The sequence below is a fragment of the Coturnix japonica genome, chromosome 3, assembly GCF_001577835.2.
Source record: "Coturnix japonica isolate 7356 chromosome 3, Coturnix japonica 2.1, whole genome shotgun sequence".
Taxonomy (NCBI): domain Eukaryota; kingdom Metazoa; phylum Chordata; class Aves; order Galliformes; family Phasianidae; genus Coturnix; species Coturnix japonica.
The window spans coordinates 83,082,569-83,102,197 of record NC_029518.1 but is presented as its reverse complement, the minus strand read 5'-3'; the positions used below and the strand labels follow the sequence as shown (position 1 = coordinate 83,102,197).

Below are 19,629 nucleotides of genomic sequence, written 5' to 3'. Positions count from 1 at the left end.
GCACAAGTGAACAAAGCTTTTAACCTATCAAAAAATAGAGTTATAGCATCACACTGTGATCTTGGTTTCATCAGCATAGGTCTAACTTTTCTCCACCTGCATTTGTGATGTGAAACAGTATTCAGTTTTAAGCTCTTGAAGTGTATAAAAAATAATATTTGTAACACTTCCTGTTATGTGCATATTGGTGGAAACAATATGCCATTGTGTGAATCATCCATGCTGTTTACAGGGAACTCCCACAATCTTTATCGAGAGTATAAATACCTTTGTTTGTATTTCCTGCAGCCACAGTCAGGATTTTGTATGTCTTTGGAATAAAAGCCATACATACAGGACCACACAACAAAACCAGAATGTTTCATATGCATCAGGGAGCAGAATTAAGGTTATGTTAGTTTTTCCTGAATTTGAAGTAAATATACCAGTGTCTTAATGGTGGGGTGGTATATGAATTATATTGAAATTATGTATATTTATGATTAGTGATTGATTTTATCATCATTTATTTACAAGCAGAATCTTCTAAGCATCACCAAACATCTCAGTCTCTCCAGCCTGTAACATTCATCATTCTTTCATGGAGATAATCAATCTGCACTCATCAGAATAATTCCCCAATGCATGAAATTAATGACAAGGCTTTGGCTGTCTATTAATATTGTGCTAAAGATTATGAATTGAAGTGTTTTAATACTTTAATTTAATTACAGCAAAGCAGAGTAGCATGAATATGAGAGATTCTAACTTCTATGTTTTATTAAGTCTGATTTACTTATTGAAATGGAAATAGAGTTAGATCTTTAGTAAATGGCAGGCCTGTAATACATGTGTATTCACTGCTATTAGAACCTTGTTGAAAGGCTGCTCACCAGCGCTGTAGGCGCCTTCATAGCAAACCTTATTCCTGGCAGCAGGGCCCTGGTTCTGCAAGTTAGTTAAACTCGTAGCTCTGGCAGTCCTCTCCTAAAGCATGGTGGGGAACCTCTGTGCTTTTGGAGAGACGGGCATCACACAGACCAAGATTGCTTCCTATGAGTCCTCAGAATCATAAAATGGCTTGGGTTGGAAGGGACCCCAAGAATCATCAAGCTGCAGGGCCACCAGCCTCCACATTTAATATTAGACCAGGCTGCCTGGGGCCCCATCCAACCTGGCCTTGAACACTTCCAGGGACGGGGCACCCACAGTCTCTCTGGGTAAGTTTCTGTGGTAGGGCCAAAACCAATGCCTTTTTTGTCACACTTTGTACTTGAGCTGTGAGCTGCAAATTCAATGGAGGAAGCTAAAACTGAGATGTATTCCCTGTGAGATAAGCACTACAACTCTCAGCCTACAGAATTGTTCTGTGGGCAGTTGAATAGTGTGGAGTGTTCAGCAAGGCAGTGCTAGGGAACTGCTATGACAAAATTCCTCACCTCAGGAAAGAAAGGATCCTGACCCCCACCCTGATAGTTTGTCCTACATCCTGCATTACAGAGCTTCCAGGGACAAGGAAGATACTAGCCTGGGTGACACATCTTTACCTTTGTTCAAAGTTCTGACATACAATGAAAGCAGTTTGTTTCAGAACAAATGAAATAGTTCTTCTTCAGATTTCTGTGTGGTTGCTTAGGTTTTAAACACCCAGAATATTGCTTTTCCTAAGCCAGTGACTCCATAGAGGAAAGTGAGGGGTTTGGTGATCAAAAACCCCAAACCAATTAAAATTTTTTATTTCATTTGGCCAACCAAACATAAATAAAGCCTCAGTGCATTCCTCATGCAGCCTTGAAACACTTAACCCCTTCAGAAATGGGTAGCACAAGGGACGGATGAATTATGCATATTACTGTTTAGTTTAGTATTGTGGCACAGCTGTAAACTGTTTGTCTAACAGAAAGCAAAATAGAGTTTAAGAGCCACAGCTCTACAAATTTATCTATGCTTTTAAAGTTATGAAATATGTATGCATTTAGAGAAACTGAGCCTTAAACTTTCAGATTCTCTCAGCAAGCATTGAACAGTTTCTATACTAGATGTTGCAGTTCAGTCCTGCTGTGCTATTGTAGTTTCATTCAACCCTAGGCTCAGGTTCTCATTTTAGTTATCAAGTTGGTTCCACAAAATTGTTTTAAACTGAGACAGAGGAGGTCTAAGTTAGGCTTCAGGAGGAAGATTTTCACACAGAGGGTGGTGACGCACTGGAACAGGTTGCCCAAGGAGGTTGTGGATGCCCCATCCCTGCAGGCATTCAAGGCCAGGCTGGATGTGGTTCTGCTGGCTGATGATACTGTACATAGCAAGAGATGATCAGTGTGATCCTTTTCAACCCAGGCCATTCTATGATTCTATCATTCTGTGCTAAAAGATGTAAAAGATGTATGAGCATTTACTAGGTCACGGCTATACCTACCTTTCTCTACCTTTCCCCTAAATATTATATAAAGATCTGGACATTTTATGAAAATCTTAATCTTCCACTGAGACCTCAGTTTATCATGCTTTTTAAAGATGTTGCTTTTGAAGCATAGAGAAGGAAGTGCAATTTGGTGAGGAAAGCATACTGCTACCAACTGAAGTATGGTATTTATCCCATAAAATTGTGGGAGTCCAAGGGGAGCTGGTATTCTCAGGATAAACCAGTCCCCTGAGGCATTCCAGTCAGTAGAAATAGGCATCTTTAGGAAGAGATCCGTCTAATCTAAAAATAAGTCCCTAACATGAGCAAGCCGATGAGCTGACTCTTTCTTAGTGCATAGAGAAATTTTTATTTAGACAGCTGATTCTTGGAAGCAAAGTCAAGTAAAATCTCAGTGCTTCTGTACACTGTAAATGGCCAGTACACTGGCAGCAGGGAAAGTCCAACAAACCATGAGGGTTTCAACAGTTTAACAAAGTCCTAGAGCACGTGCTTGTGTCCACCTCTTGTCTGAAGCTCCCATGCTTCAGTCTTCATGTATTTCCCAGGGTACGCAACCTGCAGCTTGTAATGCCTGCTACCACAGAATGTCTTAGAGACATGATTCCTCTAAAGATCTCATCCTTATGGTAGAACCATTTACATTATTAAGTATTATTATTTAAGGAAAATTTCTATATTAATTCATTAATCATACCTGAAAAATAAAATGACAATATTGAAGGAACAAAATAAGTGATGTTCCTGGATCAAGTCTGTAACATTACTTTTGTTAATTGTGCCCAGTGGTACATAAAAGATAAATCTAGAAAAGCTGATAGGACTGTTAAGTTTGGTGTTAACTTGCTAGGCTCAGCATCAATAGTCCTATTGTATTACTTGCAGTTAAGTGCTTCGTCAGGTCAGAATTAATGAATTTTTTAATAAATAAATAGCTGAAAATCAGAGTGATAATGCTCAAAACCTTATGATGTCCACGTGCCTACATTAGGAAGCTGTCTGTGTTCCTTTGATTTTTCTTCTCTACTTTCTTAAACAAACACAGTCTTGGTAGTTTTATGTTAGTGTTGTATCATTTTCTGTTTATAAAAGGTAAGATGCCATGGAGCTTCCCTGTATCTCTATCTCTTAAAAAATATTTTGTGTATAATCGGAAGCAGCAAAATATTTACTTCCATTACAAACTAAGCTGTAATTTCAGCTACATATTCTTTGAGATGGCATTTCCATTTGCTATTAAACATCTATTGGTAATAACCTCTCCGTATTCTTAGTCCTAGGCAAGATCCGAAGTGCTGTTGGAAGTGCTCAGCTCCTCATGTCTCAGAAATTCCAGCAGTTCTATTGGCTCTGTCAGCAAAATCTGGTAAGTCGCCATATTGCACAGAATTTAACTGTAAACTATAGAACTCATTGTTTATAATTCAACAGCAACAATGACAAAAAATGTAGTGTTCCCACAGGGTAGTGTTTAAGATAACCTCTAAGCACAGTGTTTTTAGCAAAGTGAATGTAGTTCCAGCAATTTTAGACTATCTGGGTTTTGTCTTTTCTTTTTTTGCTGTCCTTACTAAAGAGAAAAAAAATAAAAATAAAAGTAAAAAATAAAAGAGAGAAGGGAACAAATGCAAGTTTTCTTAGACATAATATTATGGCTTATTTTTGTAATACCCTAAAATAGTAACTGTATTTCTGGTAAGAAAAGAGGTATTTTCTAAATTACAGTAAGCAGACAATAGTAGGAGACATGATGCAGCTCTCTGCCTACCTGAAAATGGGACTGATCTTGGAAATGAGAACATACATAGTGTTCATAAAACTGGGTTTCATAATTTGCATTGCCAATTATATATAAGATGTCCTAGGGCAAAAGGAACAGATGCAGTATATTACATGTAGGAGTTACTGCTATTGTTCTGGAAGTTCATTAGACACTAATTTGATTCGAAATGTTATCTTCGTTAATATGACAGCAGCCATCAGTGATATAAACGTCGTGGCAAGATGATACTAAGCAGTAGAAGAACATAATGCTTCTAGCTAAGTCTAATGGTAGAACACCTACAATCTCTGGCTCACTTGAAAATCAAGTGTAACTTTTGACTGTCCCTACCTCATGCATTAAAAGCTCTGAATTTTGCTGTGTACACTACAGCAGATGTAAGCTATTTGTCTGATTAGACACGTTTCCTTATTTGCTAGTATTTACTGCACAGGTTTTTAAGGCAAAAGTCATTCTGCAGAGACCTACGTGCTGCTTTCCAGTCATAACATTACATATCTAGAATTCCTGAAATGGTAATCAAGCACTGAGAAAGTCATGCCAAGCGTGTCCTATCTTCTGATAGAAAAGGATAAGATATATGGTCCTCATTAGGAAAGAATCCAATTATCCACTTCAAAGAGTCTGTCAAAACAAGAATTTTAATAGCTCTTACAGAGTGACAGAGGAAATATGCAAAGTCAGGCAAGCAGGAGATGACCAAGTTTGTAATATCAAATGTATCACGTGTGCTACTGCTTGTTCATTTGTTTGATAGCGGAAGAAGGAAATCTTCATCAAAATCTTAACGTTTCATACTGTAAATCTCAGGCTGCCGTCCATTACCTGATTGATTCAGCTGTGCAAAATAAGATGTGGAGAGCTCAACCTCTCCTTCACTTCACTTTTTCCTCAAGTGGGTCCAGGAATTGTGCTTGAGAGCATTGCTGTAATAACAAGAGCAGCTCCTGCTCTGTGCAGCTGTTGGCTGTTTGGAAGCGCTATAGCATGTCATTACTGCAAAAGCAATAGGAGAAAAATATAGATTTGCAGACAGAATTATAAATAAATAAATAAATAAATAAATAAATAAATAAATAAATAAATAGGCAAGATTTTGTTTCTCTCTTTCTGATATGGATAATAAACCTTTGAACTCCATTCCAGCAGTTTTATTCAGTTCTGGAGATTTCAGCATGAATATTCTTCAGCTTCATTGAATCACCAATGGACTTTGCAGAAAGGAACAAGTGCAGAACTGAACTTTTAGGTCATTTATGTTTTAAGCTTTTCTTCTTATGCTTAGTAGTGGTGTTTGTTCTTAAATAGTCACTTAGCCCACGTCTACAGCAGGCATTCCATTTTCTTTGGCAGCAACATCTTGGTCCTCCATGGGAATGCTGACAAATAGCAGCTACTGGAGTACATCTGGCACTTACAAGGCTCCAACACATTGGTTTCTCTAACAGTATCCAACAACGATAACCATAAATGTAGGACAGAGAACAGCAGCAGCTACTTTTGCCAATTCAAAAATGCAGCAAGGTTTTAGGAAGAGGAACGCACTCACTCAAAATGAAATTTCTCCTTGGCTTATGGATTTTTCTATAGAATCTTAACAGTTTCTGGATCACATTTGATGATGCCGTTGGTTGAGATGTCTCATTCATGAAACCAACAGCTTCAATGAAATTATTTTATAAGAACTGAGCTCACTGTCTCTTACAGTATATGGTTCTCACTAACTACTCAAAAAAAAAAAGGCATCCCTGATTAATGACTGCTTCCTGGTGAATTATTCACATTATCTTTTATAATACCCTCCTTCTTCTTTGAAGTGTCCTCCTTCATACTCCAGTCAGCAGACGTTCTGCTCAGCTCTTGAGATCATCGCTAAATATGTCATGGTTGCAGTCAAAACCAGAGCAATGCCAGCATCGGCTGGGTATTTTTTGTTTGCTTCAGGCTTCCTTTTGAAAGAGAACTGCAAAGCTGGGTTCCAAACACAATGAAAACAAAGAAGCCACAGCTGAAAAAAAAAACAAAAAATAAATAAATAAAAATAAAAAAATAAAAAAAAATAAAAGAGAGCAGCTTTAAGCCAATCTTCTCAAAACTCAGTTAACAGTAGCAGCAATCATTTTTACTAGCACTCATCCATGAGCTGCGGATCTGTAAGCTATAGCAGCAGGAGGCAGCCCTCTTGTGTCCATACAATGCACTGCATGCTCCTCTTCCAGCCGCGCTGGAAGCTGTGCTCTTCTGTAGCAGGGATGAGTGGAGCACAAAGGTACAGAAGAGCAATTACCCTCAATTCAGAAGTCAATGGCATTTCCACGAGTGGCATCACTTTCTGGCTGTTCAGAGGAAACTGGGGAGAGAGACTGAGGAGACCAGAATGGAGAGAACAGATTGCAATGGAATATAAGTTGTTGACATTTCACGCTGGGAGTCAGTTCTTGAAGCCTGTAATATTGACCTCTCTAGAGTAATTAACATCATTGACACATGTTGTTAGTGCTTTTGAAGTAAATAGGGATCGGTATAATCATTTTCAGTGAATATTAATATAGAGTTGTATCATGTTTTCCAGAAATCTGTTATAACCTGAGTAGTAACTTCTAGTCCTCAAATTCCCCATGAAACAGAAACTTTCTTCTAGCAAAGATTTCTGCATAGCCCCATTTTAGGGCCAGTTCTCTATAATGTTTTCATCAATGACTTGGATACAGGACTTGAAGTTACATTATGTTTGCAGACAATACTAAATTGTCAGGAACTGATGATTCCCTTAAGGGTAGAGGGGCCTTGTTGAGAGAAAGAGAGATCTTGACAATCTTGACAAACTGAAGGGATGGACAATCACCAGCTGCTTCAAGCTTTACAATATTAAGTGCCAGATTCTGCACCTGGGATGGGGCAAGCCTGGCTATATGTACAGACTGGGGGATGAGAGGCTGAAGAGCAGCCCCATAGAAAGGGATCTGGGGATTCTGGATGACAGCAAGTTGAATCTGAGCCAGCAGTGTGCCCTGGCAGCCCCAGAGGGTCAACTGTACCCTGGGGTGCCCCAGACCCAGCACTACAGTTTGATGAGGGGTTGTTGCCCTCTGCTCTGCAGTGCATAGCCTAACCTTGAGCACTGAGTGCAGGTCTGCACACTGCAATAGAAGAAGAACATAAAACTATTAGAGAGCATCCAAAGGAGGGCTATGAAAATGAGGAAGGGTCAGGAGAGAAATGTGTGTGAGGAGTAACTGAGTTCCCAGGGTCTGTTCAGCTCAACTCCATCCACTCAGCTCCCACAGTAAGGAAATCCACATTTAAGTAGCAGTCCCTACTGTAAGACCCCTAGGAACATGCAAATCAATGAAGGAGTGGAAATTAAATGCTGATTTATCTCTTTCCCAGGTTTTAGGTGACTATGTGAGGCTGTGCTCACTACCTAGAATCCTTTAGATTCTGAGTACATGTGGCACAGAGCCTTGCTTAATGGGTAACACCACTGTTTATTTGTTACTCATTAAACTGTTCATTACAGCTTTGGCCTGGGAAGGGGGGAGATCATGAGCATCTTTGAGTTGATTTCAACTACGTTACTCCCAGTTCTGTTGTGTAGATCTTCTTTACTACAAGGGCTGTTCCAAATGTAATTCCTACTTATTTGTTATATTGGCATGTGATGTCAGCAGCATCCGTTCCACCAATATTCCATTACATTTTGTTGTCACTTGACAGATGGCAGCAGGGGGGAAGTCCGACAACATGGTGTCTGGTGGAAGTGCATAGATAGCAAAGGTGTGTTACTGGATTTCCCCATGCAGAAAGGATTGCACCCATTGACATTCATCGATGCTTTTCGAACATTTATGAAGACCAAACAGTACATGTGAGCACAGTGAAGTAGTGGGTGGTGCAGTTCAGCAGTGGACAGTGGATAACTTCCACTGGTGCAGATTGTTACGAGTGTGCAGTATGCAGGCTCTTGTTCATCATTGGTGAAAGTGGTGGCTATATTGAAAAATACTGTTTTGTAGGTGAGAATTTGCTCTGTCTAATAGTATTACTGTGTTTTTTTAACTGTTGTAGTTTCCATGGAAATACATATGAGGTATTACTTTCAGAGCTCCCAGCTGCAGAGCATGTGTATCCTCTGCCCTGAGCTTCACTGTAGCAAAATGATCTGGGGTGGTTCCCTTCCTACTTCAAATCACTTTGTTTGAAGCCTCCTGCTCTATTCATGTTTTCTCCTTCGTGCTTGACAGGACCCGAGTGCCATGCCAAGACCAACTTCCCAGGACCTGGCAGGTTTCTGGGACTTATTGCAGCTCTCAATTGAAGATGTCAGCATGAAGTTTGATGAACTGCACCAGTTGAAACTCAATGAATGGAAAATAATAGAATCACCTGAAAGGAAGGTAAGCAGACCATGGGCAATACCATTTCCTTCCCATTTATAGTACTGCAGTTTCCATGTTATAAATTCAGTAGGGAAGCGTGGTAGGTTTCTAACCCAAAGATGGAAAACATCTAATTGTCATGGCCCAAATTGTACATGGAAACCTCCATCACACAGAAAATTGTGGTTGGTTTGTTCTTCTTTTTTCCTTTTATCAATGTTGAATTGAATTATGTTACAAACAAAACAGATTTTGCAAAATCTTGTCCCCCCTGTTACATAAAACTTCTTTTGAATTTATCTGGCTTCATATTAGAAAAAAAAAACAAACCTAGAACTGAAACATGTTCTGACTAATTCAGGCTGAGAACAGTAGCCCAAGAATTCAATCAAGGTACACTGCAGCATGTTGTTCCTTTTAGGCCAGCTCAAACCTGAGCTACAGTGGTCTGTCCTGCTCACATAAATGATTGATGCGGGCATAAGTGACAAAACATTGTGTTGGTCATGCTAAAGATTGGCCTATGTAAATTTTGGGGGGGGGAAAGAGTACTTTTGGCAGACTGCCTACACTTCTCCGTTGCAGCACCGCTGCCTGGGAGGTACCCTTGGCCACTAGGCTTCCAAAGTAGATGGCACAATTCCTACAAGCATTTGATTCCCAAACTGCCTTTCCCCTTCCCAGAGTTCACTCCCACACCTGAATTATCCCACAACCCTTGCTGATTATTTTATCAGTCAGATGACGGCAGCATTTGGTTTGAGTCAGTACTGTTGGCCTCAGGTGAATACTTGCTTGGTTCGGGAGGAATTAGGAGGCATTTTGACAACTCTTTCATTTCTTCATGCTCCTCTTGGATTTTAATTTTCAGCCAACTGGTTGGTGGATGGTGAGTTTGCAACTCTTGCTTACTAGTGACAACTGGAAGTAAGACATTATTATAGTGACAGCAACAGTGATGTTCCTAAGAAGAAAATAAGTAAAAGTGAAAAAATAATAAGATGGGACAGCAGGAATGGAGCCCTTAAATCCCTGTCTAAAAACAGGAAAAAGAGAAAATAAAGACAGGGAGAGCTGTCTATCATGGAGGATAGCATCTTAGGCTGCTTCACTGTTTTGCTGAGTTGAGAATGCTGAAGTCAATAAATTTAACTGTAGTCTTGGCTGATGCATTTTGGTAGTAAATTCAGAATTTTCAGAATTTAGAAAAAAAAGAAGAAAAAAAAAAAAGATGATTCTGCAAATCATAGGTCTGTCAGTTCACTTTTTTTATATTTACTTGAATCCTGCTGTGCCTCAAATTAACTGTGTTCTCCGTAAGGAACAGCCCATACTTTGGACTATTACAATTACTATAAGAAGTGATCCGGCAGAAAGATCTATCATAATAACCACACCATACATATGAAATTGTGCACTCTCCATCTGAGGAGATATTTGGCCAATATTTAACATGATGTTGAAAAACCTGTTATAACTTCAACCTTGGATCTAATTTCAAGTGGCTTTTGAAGGAATGTTATACTCAATTGCTTCCAGAGGTCCCTTCCAACCTAAACTATTATATGATTCTGTGATTCTACAATATGTTTTTAAGGCCCTTATATTATATTCCACAATCTATAAATGAAGTACAATATCAATTTCATATCTCAAAATAGTTCTTGATATAAAACCCATATAAGTCACTGACAGCTACTTTGGTAGCACTTCTATTGACTCGTGCTTTATAATTTGCCAATTCTTCAATATAATTTTCTTTAAAACAGTCCAGGCTGGCAAGGAGAACATTTAGCTTATGTTCTCTCTCTGGCTGGTATTTGCATATTTCCATTTAGCAATTCATAGAGGAGACTAAACTAATAGATATGTATACACAGCTGCTATTTCATATCCAGCTGAGGCTAAACTCAGTATGATTAATTTAATTAAAAATTCTGTCCTGCTAATCTTAGACAGTCTTTTCACTTGATCAGACCACACAGATGCGCTGAATTCTTATCGGAGAGCCAGTGTGTGTTTCTGTTTATAATGAGTGTAATATTGTGTCAGATAAAACTGAGCAAATTCATGTGAAAGTGAGGTATGTAGACTGCATGTGCAGCATATCTGCAAGGACAGTGAAAGGAAGTGAAGACTTTTTTAAGGCACAGGACTACAGAATTCATGCTGAAATAAATAACAGGTTTTTGTCAGTGTTTCTGGAATGGATAGCCAATCATGCAATCCATTAATCAGCTGATTTTAGAGCAGAAACCAAGCATGCTTGATGTATGTAATGAGTATTTGGCACTGTATGTCTTCAATTTGCATGTTTTGCTGAGGGTATCTTCCGCACACCATTTACCTTCAATTTTAATACCCTATTTCAGGAAGAAAGAAAGGTTCCTCCTCCTGTACCAAAGAAGCCCCCAAAAGGAAAATTCCCCATCACAAGAGAAAAATCTCTGGACCTACCCGACAGGCAGCGACAAGAAGCCAGAAGGCGGCTGATGGCTGCCAAGCGCGCGGCCTCTGTCCGGCAGAACTCAGCCACAGAGAGTGCAGACAGCATCGAGATATACATCCCAGAGGCTCAAACCCGGCTTTAAAGACAGAATGCTGCAGAGTACCTTTTTTAGACAAAATGCTTGTACAGTTTGTCACTTACCTGGTAATTTTTGTCTCATTCTCTCCATAAATATGCCCTTGCTGTTGTGTTCTTTGTGCCATAAGCACAGTGGAATGCTTTTGATTTCCTCAGAATTTGCTGAGCTCACCGCAAGAACGACTTCTTTTGTATTTATTGTCTGACTTACAATCAGCTACAATGGATAGGGCTTGTTGAGACCTGACTTATCCAGTATATTCTCAGAGGACAACAAGAAACACCTCTTGAGATGGAACCCAGCTTACTTTTTTGTTATTTATATTTTTATAAAATGTGTGATAATTAGGGATAAGAATAACAAACTATCAATGGGTGCATCTCACCATTCACTAGAGGCATTAGCTAATCCAAGTAGAAGGTGCTACAAATGTAAAGAGCAGGAAGGAAAGAACCCATTTATCTCTCTGACCTCCAGTTTCTTTTCCCAGAACCCAGCTAAAATATTTACCCATGTGCTCTGCCACTCTTCTCATCTTTGTTACCGCAGAATAATATTAGGCCTCTCATGTCATGTCACGTTTCTGGAGATGAACAGGGATATCCAGCCACTAAAACTCCAAAGTTCATCAGAAACCAAGAAGCGTACAAGTCTGGTGATGTTGGGAATGCCCACTGAGAAACGTTTGCTGTTAGCAGTATAACAACACTCTGAAACCTAAGCAAAATTATAATGCAAGAGGACTTGAGTGATGGGTGAAAGGAAAACGGAAGCCTTAAGTTAGATCTTCTGTAGCAAGATGTGTAAAGAAAAAGTTATACTTACTCCTTTGGAACACTCATCGCATTTTTAACAGTTCTTTTGTGTGTTAACGTTTCTTTTACGATCCTCTCCTTTATTTCAAGAGCTGCGCTACTTCAAACTCTCAGAATGTTCGATCAATTGAGTTTCCAGGGTATCCTTGAGGAAAAAAAAAACAAAAAAAAAAATCTTGCTTGTTTAAAATGCCAATTGTGATGTTGTAAACAGTTTAAGAAATATGAATGTGAGTGGTGAGTAAATCTAAGTTTAAATGGTTATGTTAAGGTAAAGGTGAACTGTGGTTTACAGTTGTATTTTTTTTAGAACTATTTTTCTATGCAGTATCGGTTACAGCAAGAAAAAAGCTTCTTGCTTGCTTCACATGTAAAAAACACGACTCAAGAGGTAATTGATTTCCAGCCATGGAATATAAGGAAAATAATATATTTTCAAGCCTCTCGCTATTATTAGAGAAGTAGTGACTATCACAACCCCGAGGCTTTGGTTTAAAATAAACTAAGATAGAAATATCCCACTTCACCTACCTTCCAGAGCCACCCGAGCTGCCCAGCACTTAGAAGTCTTCAGGTGAAGACGCAATAAGATTAGTAACCTGCAGACTCCGACTCCAAGGTTTGAAAGCTCCTCTGTACTACTTTAGGTCAAAATATTGTTAACACATCAAGACAGACAGCCGCATCCACCACATTTCCTGTTTACCTGCTTTAATGAATGCAATGTATTTAATGTATTTAGCCATAGGCGGAACAGCTATTAAATTATACTCTAGCACTTTGGTTCTTCACCTGATGAGCACTTTAAATCCGCGTCCCACACACCCTGCAGCCTGACAGATGACTGAAAACGTGAACTATCGTAGGTTATGCAGATCTGACATTGCTTCTAATCTGTCTTGCTTTGGTTCTATTTATTTATTTTCCTTTTCCTTCTTTTCTTTTCCTACAGCGTGTAGTACAAAGCATGAGTTCTGTCTTTGGAGCACAGCTGATACAGCGTGTTTAGCTTCAAGATGGGAATCTTTAGAGATGAGGTTTTGAGATGTTTCTGTGAGGAGAAAGACCTGTAAATTGAGCCTGATATCTGGTATATACTTTACCAAATAGCCTTAAACTACGTTTGGAAGCAAAAACCAAGACGAATGTATATCCCTCAAAAGAGAAAAAGAAAAAGAAAAAAAAAAAAAAAAGAAAAAAAAAAGAAAAAAATCCCTGAAATATTCTTCTATAGATAAGAACATTATCTTTCCCATCCTTCATGTCTTCAAGGCATTTTCTATTAAGGAAAGAGCTGAATTCTGGGTAGGGTACAATATCGATGCTAATTCCTGTATTTGTACTACTATTTTAAATACAAATGTACGTGCAGACATTGGCATCTTTAGTGTTGAAAACTAATGTATTATTTAATGTGGAGCTGCTAATTAGAAATATCCACATAAAACTAGAGCCTTTCCTAGATTAAGGAAATTTAAAATAGGCACACACTCCAATATATATATGTACATATATAGCTGCTATATGCATATATGGCAGCTGATACATTTTCTCTGATTTCCCTTATGCTTCACACATGACTTATTTGCTTGAAAACTACCACCTGCAGAAGCAGCTCATACTGTTAAGACAAGTTAAATCTGACCCTGCTGGTAACTAGACCTATTGGAGACAAATGGTGATGAAAAACACAACCCACAAAGATTATAGATTTATTTAGATTCCAGTTGACTTAATAATTCTGACTTGGAGTAGTACATATAAGTTTTTAATTGAGAATCATATTTTGATAAATTTTTATATGTTACCATGGTATTAGATGTTCTCAGACAAAAATAGGCCTGCAGAAATGATGCCAACCCTGTATTTTACCATATTTCCCAAGCCATTATGAGAAAATGTTCAATATAAGTTTTGGATACATGTGATTTCTTTTTGTTCCACCTTTGTTCTAAAAAAAAAGAAGATAGGGAAAAAAAAAAAAAAAAAGGAATCAAAATTAAATTTGATGCTTACTGAAAGATTTGATAATATGTTATCTGTGCTTGTTATATTTCAAAGTGCAATATATTAAATTCTTGTACAGGTAACATTCTATCATTGCAGGCAGATACGCCAGTTATATCTACATACTGTACATCTGGTTAATTTAGGAAAATAACATTATGCTTATCATACTTGTGTTGCAGATGAATCAAATTGCTTCAGTCCCCAGCATGGGAAACACAGCACATGGTACCTCAACATGATCTTAACAGATCAACCATAATCTGACTCCTCAGCATCAAAATAAGATTTAGTTACAAAACCAGTGTAGGAGGAACGTAACTAAAAACAAAGGGAGAAAGTAGAATGCTTTTTGCCAATGGACACAGAATGGCCTGGGTTGAAAAGGACCACCGTGACCACCTAGTTTCAACTGCCCTGCTATGTGCAGGATCACCAACCACCAGACCAGGCTGCCCAGAGCCACATCAAGCCTGGCCTTGAATGCCCCCTTGGGCAACCAGTTCCAGTGCATCACCACCCTCTGAGTGAAAAATTTCCTCCTGATACCTAACCAAATATTCTTTGACTCATTTTGAAATCATTCCCCCCTTGTCCTATCACTGTCCACCCTCATAAACAACCATTCTCCCTCCTGTTCATATGCTCCCTTTGAGTACTGGAAGGCCACAATGAGGTCTCCCTGGAGGCTTCTCTTCTCCAAACTAAACAAGCCCAGTTCCCTCAACCTTTCCTCATAGAAGAGGTGCTCCAGCCCTCTGATCATCTTAGTGGCCCTCCTATGGACCTGCTCTAAGAGCTCCATGTCCTTCCTGGGGTACTTTCAGGAGTCCTTCATGGAGTACACAGAACAGCTGAAAATAGCAAAATAGCATTTAATTGAACACTAATAGGACTAATACTTATTTTCACTGATTAAAATTATAGGAAGTCTCCATTCGTTTCTTCGTTGCCTGTAAAACACAAGTATAATAAACAGAATTGTGAAGATTTAAATAAAGAAAAACCTGACTGGTGAATCTGTTGATATCTGCCATACTTATTTTTGCTTTGTATATTTTTTTTAGATTTTAAATTCTTTGTAAATTGGTGAAGTCTATTATGGAGTGTTTCATTATTTCTTGTTGACCTGATTGGAATGGCCTTTGGCAGCGTGCAAAGACTAATCATCTTGTATAGTTTAATACCAAAAAATTACATTTTAATTCATGCTTATACCTTGTCATTATGTTAGACTTGAGATAACCAGGAAGGAATTAAAGCGTGCATAGGAAGTTGTGTGGATTTCCTGTCCATACAGTACATTTCATATAATAGAAATTATTTGTTTTAAAATAAGCCCATGTTTCCTGCTGTATCAGTAAGTTAATAACCTAGTTTCTACTCCTTTGGCACTGAATCTAGAATAAAGCAAGGGAATTTGGGGTCATTTGGTGGTTTTGCAAGAAGAATGCTTTCTCCCTGAGTAAGTGTTCATGTGCCATAAGTGACCTGCGGTCTCTCCAGGCCCTGCTGCAATCCATGGGGTGCATCCCCCCATATCCACTCGCCTCAGCCATCGCATCCAATCCCTGGAGCTTGCCCAGGCCAGTCTGTGGGTTTGGTGTCCTCGCTGGCATTATGGCACCAGTGCTGGGGACGCATCAGATGCTGACCCAACAGGGGATGGTTCGTGCATGGTCACACAAGATCTGAGTTTGGGCTGGTTATTCCAGGTGCCGAGGAGTGTGTGCTGAAAAGCAGTTATATGCTGTGGAGCAGGAGCCTTTGTATGAGGCAGTGTTGGAATGAGGTGTGAAGCAGTGTAACTCCCACTGCTGTTCCCAGAGCAATTGCTTTGCAGTGATAGCACTGGTGAGTTACATTCCAGGTGAGGAGTATCAGAAAACCCTTCAGTGTCTAGAGAGGTGCTTCCTGGTGGCCAGCAGGTTGATGCTTACATTTACACAGTGCCTTTCATCCAGAAGGATCTCCAAGCACTTTATTAGAGGACATGCACACTTCAGGCTGATCTCCAGCAGGCAGTTCCCCTGCCCACAGCTGGATGCTGGCCTGGAAACCTGCGGGGATGAGGGCCCTCCTGCCTGTCCCCACACTGCCAGGGAGTTTCCTTCCACACCTCCCTCCTAGAACCTAGAGGAGATTCTCCTGGTCCACACCTGTGCCAAATGGGTAGTGGAGACTCAATGAACCAGGAGGAAAGCCTGAGCAGAGCAGAGGAAAGGAGAGAGCAATGCTGATCTCGTAGGCAGGGACAGTATTTAATCAAATTATGTTTCCAGAAACAATCTTTGCCTTTTCTATTTGTGATGGCATGAGGTCATGGTGATGAAAGAGCTCTACCGGGAGGGTGCCATCTATATGTAGGTGCAGGAGCTGAGGCCTTGATCTGAAATCTTAGTAAGCCTCTCCTTCACAAATGCATCCCCCCAGCACCTTTTTTGTCCAGAGAGATGGACCTGGGGCATGCGATGCAAAAGCAGCCTTTGTGTATTTCACAACTGCCAAGTGCCCAATTCTCTCCCCTTCTTCCCTCTAGCCAAGCTAGCACAAGGGATAACATGGAGCACAAAAAGGAATTAGGCATAAGGACTATGCTTTGGTTCAGGCAGTTGATCTGAAGCAATGCTCAGCTCTAACTCTAAGGGTTCTTTCTGCAACAGAGCAATGGTGACATCTCTTAGCACTGTGAGGAGGGGCAGATTAAAGGCAGCTCTTTCACACTGCAGAGAACTGAAGGATATATACGTATATATATACATATTGTATAATTTTTCAGTGTTCCAATTCCCATATATTTGGACATACGAACCAAGGTCAATAATCACATTCTTGCAGACTGCGTCTCCTCCTTGCAGCTTGGCTACGGCACTGCCAGTGTGCCACATCCCATGGCCCATCTGCACCATGTTCACCTTCAGGGAGCATCTTTTGGGAACAGCTGTTTTATGGCATACTCATATGCATACACAGGCTCCTGGCAAGAATTCAGCCCTCTGTACACAGAGAAATTGCTTAATTTTTCTTTGTAATGCAGCTACCTCTGTGGTGTAATGCTGCAGCTGTTTAACTACATAATAGGCTGTTCAGGACAGCAACTATAAAACTGAAATTGAAATGGAAACTTGCCCAAAAGAGAATTTGGACAGAATATTAAGGTTGATTCAACTCCCCTTAACAAAATAAAATTCTAATAGCTGCAAGAGGCCGTGACATTCATTATATCTAAAACCATATTCCAGATTCCTTCTTATTAAGTGTATATTGCATTTCATAAATGATGATCACAGTCAAAGATTGCTTGTTCACAGCTTTGCCTTTCCACACGTGGATGTTCCTACCATTACCATTCATTGATGAAACAGAACGGGGCTTATGAATTCAGATCATAGATAACATTAATTGGTGTGTCTGCTGAGTTTGTACCTGAACTGAGCAAACCCAGAACAGTTTTCATCAGCTGGCAATTTAATTCTCTCTTCTATTAAGGCCAAACTGTTACTTTTCTAAATTGGTGTTGCTGGAAAGGATTTTTTATGTCTCTAATATAAAATACAAATATAATACAAATACTAATACGAAAACATGAATATTTTCACTGACATTAAATGAGGGGGAAATTTGTTTGAATGTATGGCCATTATTCACCAACACAGCCCGTTAGTGAGGATTTTACTTCTCCTTTCCCTGTTCTTCTCTCATTCAGCACAGCGTTCTCCATTATTAAAGCTAAACTATTAAAGTTGTTTATTTGCGAGATGAATTATTGCAGAGCTTTGGCCTACATTCTAATCTCGGTTACACTAGAACATCAAAAAATCTAATACAGTGAAATTGGAGGGAAATGTCAGATGGGTCCACTGTAATTCAGGTCAACATGCGGCTTGGCAAGACCTGCAGAGGTAGGAAGGACTTACTGTGAGAGTTGGCTACTGCATCATTGTTCTGTAGGATGTTGTGTTTCCCTTCATGTTGGTCACAGTGAAGCAGAGGGCTTGGCAATAGGTCCAGGTCTCTGACTGTAGGCTTCACAAAGAAATATCAGCATTATTTATAATTACCAGTGGAATCCACATGTTCATATCATGCTTTGATTTACCCTTTGGAGGTTTAAGAGTATGGTCAGCTCATTTTAAAAGGGCTCCACAAGTATGTATTCTTCAGACCACTCTAGAAGTTAATTTACTGAATTAACAAGGTTTCCCTTTCAAGAAGCCTGGCTTACACTGCTCTAGAACTGTTCTTTCCCGAAGAAAAGCCACTACGAGTGTGCAGGATTTTCTGCACAGAGTCAAATCTCATTCGTTCATTCACCATTGACATGCCAAAATAAACAAATGTGTGGCCTAAGGACTAAATTAAATGCCTCCTATAGAATTTCAAGGAATGTTAGAACCAGGAAACTAGCTGTTTAGTTATCATTAAAAGTATATATAAATAAATATAAATAAATATATACATAAGAAATCATATCAACGAGGATGAACTGAGTGCCAAATATTCACCATCTGTAAAAAGCTACACTTCACAAGAATTAAACTATTTTATGTAATTCTCTTTCTCATGCTTTTATGGTTCTTTTGATAAATTCTATTTAGTAGCATGCAGGATACCTAAATTGAATGTACAGTATGTTGTTTCATTGCTACAATAATTTCTCGCTTCTCAGTAATATCTTCTTTATCAGGATGTTATTTGTTATTTTGGAGACATATTTGAGAATTGTTTTATTATTGAGTTATTCTTTTTCATGGTTCTTTACTCACCTCCAGCTGATTGTAAGAAAATGTGCTTCACTGTTTTGCCCCATGGCTCTTTTATGAAGCTGCCTCTTTCAATTGATTTATGTATTCTTTATGTTCATCTCCTGTAAATAATTCTGCAATTAAATTTTTTGAGAAAAATAGAGTATACTCTTTATTATGCTTAAAATTTTGCATTAGTTAAAGTATACCATTTCCAGTCAGACAATCCGCAGACTGCACCAAGTTATTACTTCAGTCATGTAGATTTTTGAGTATATGCAGATTCATTTTTAATAAGATATTTTTGATTGGGCTTCACCTGAATTAGAAGGAAGGCGCTTAAAGTCTGAAAAAAATTGGCAAAGGATGGAGTCAGCAATGCAACAGAATTGCCATGTTTTGATTAATATTTATTATTACTATAGGTGGAGAATATCACATGCTTGTTTTCAATCAGACCATTGTGTGTCATTAACATAAAGAATAATAGGCTCTTTTGTGTCTAAAAGGCATTTGTTCTTAGGCAGAAGTAACTAGAAGACTTTGCTTTGGAAAGATGAATCCTGGAGGGTCTGTGAATGTGTTTTGCTGTTGAACAGCCAAAGGAGCTTTTAGTCCACTTTATGCTTTTCGGCTCCCTCAGAGGCAGACAAGGGACCTTTGGGGCATGGCTTGAGCACCTCAGCAGAAAATATGACAAATACTTTGCCTTGGCTATACTTTTTTATATGACTGATGCCACGGTAGGCAATAAGTGAAAATGTGTGGAGTCTCTGGGTCTAAATAAAGGAGGCACAGGAAATACCATGTCAAAGTGCTTACTTCCTTGAATTATCGTATTTTTATTGCTCATTTATTTTACATATTATGATAACTCTTAGCATCCTTAGCTATGGACAATTACAGCATTA

The 19,629-nt window shown here is 39.1% G+C and overlaps 1 protein-coding gene across 16 annotated transcripts in view; it reads left to right on the top strand.

Annotated features, from left to right (window-relative positions):
* DLGAP2 (DLG associated protein 2) overlaps nucleotides 1–18,881 on the top strand; it is a 454,289-nt gene extending 435,408 nt beyond the window's left edge. For 13 of the 16 annotated variants that reach the window (XM_015859329.1, XM_015859330.1, XM_015859324.2 and 10 more), the window contains 4 exons: nucleotides 3,676–3,767; nucleotides 8,429–8,581; nucleotides 9,435–9,452; nucleotides 10,936–11,347. In XM_015859329.1, the coding sequence (XP_015714815.1) occupies nucleotides 3,676–3,767; nucleotides 8,429–8,581; nucleotides 9,435–9,452; nucleotides 10,936–11,154 (482 nt within the window). In that variant the 3' untranslated portion in view covers nucleotides 11,155–11,347. Of the gene's footprint in view, nucleotides 1–3,675; nucleotides 3,768–8,428; nucleotides 8,582–9,434; nucleotides 9,453–10,935 lie in introns of all 16 variants that reach the window. The other 3 variants (XM_015859338.2, XM_032443247.1, XM_032443246.1) reach the window with 2 other exon arrangements.
* The last annotated feature ends 748 nt before the right edge of the window (nucleotides 18,882–19,629 follow it).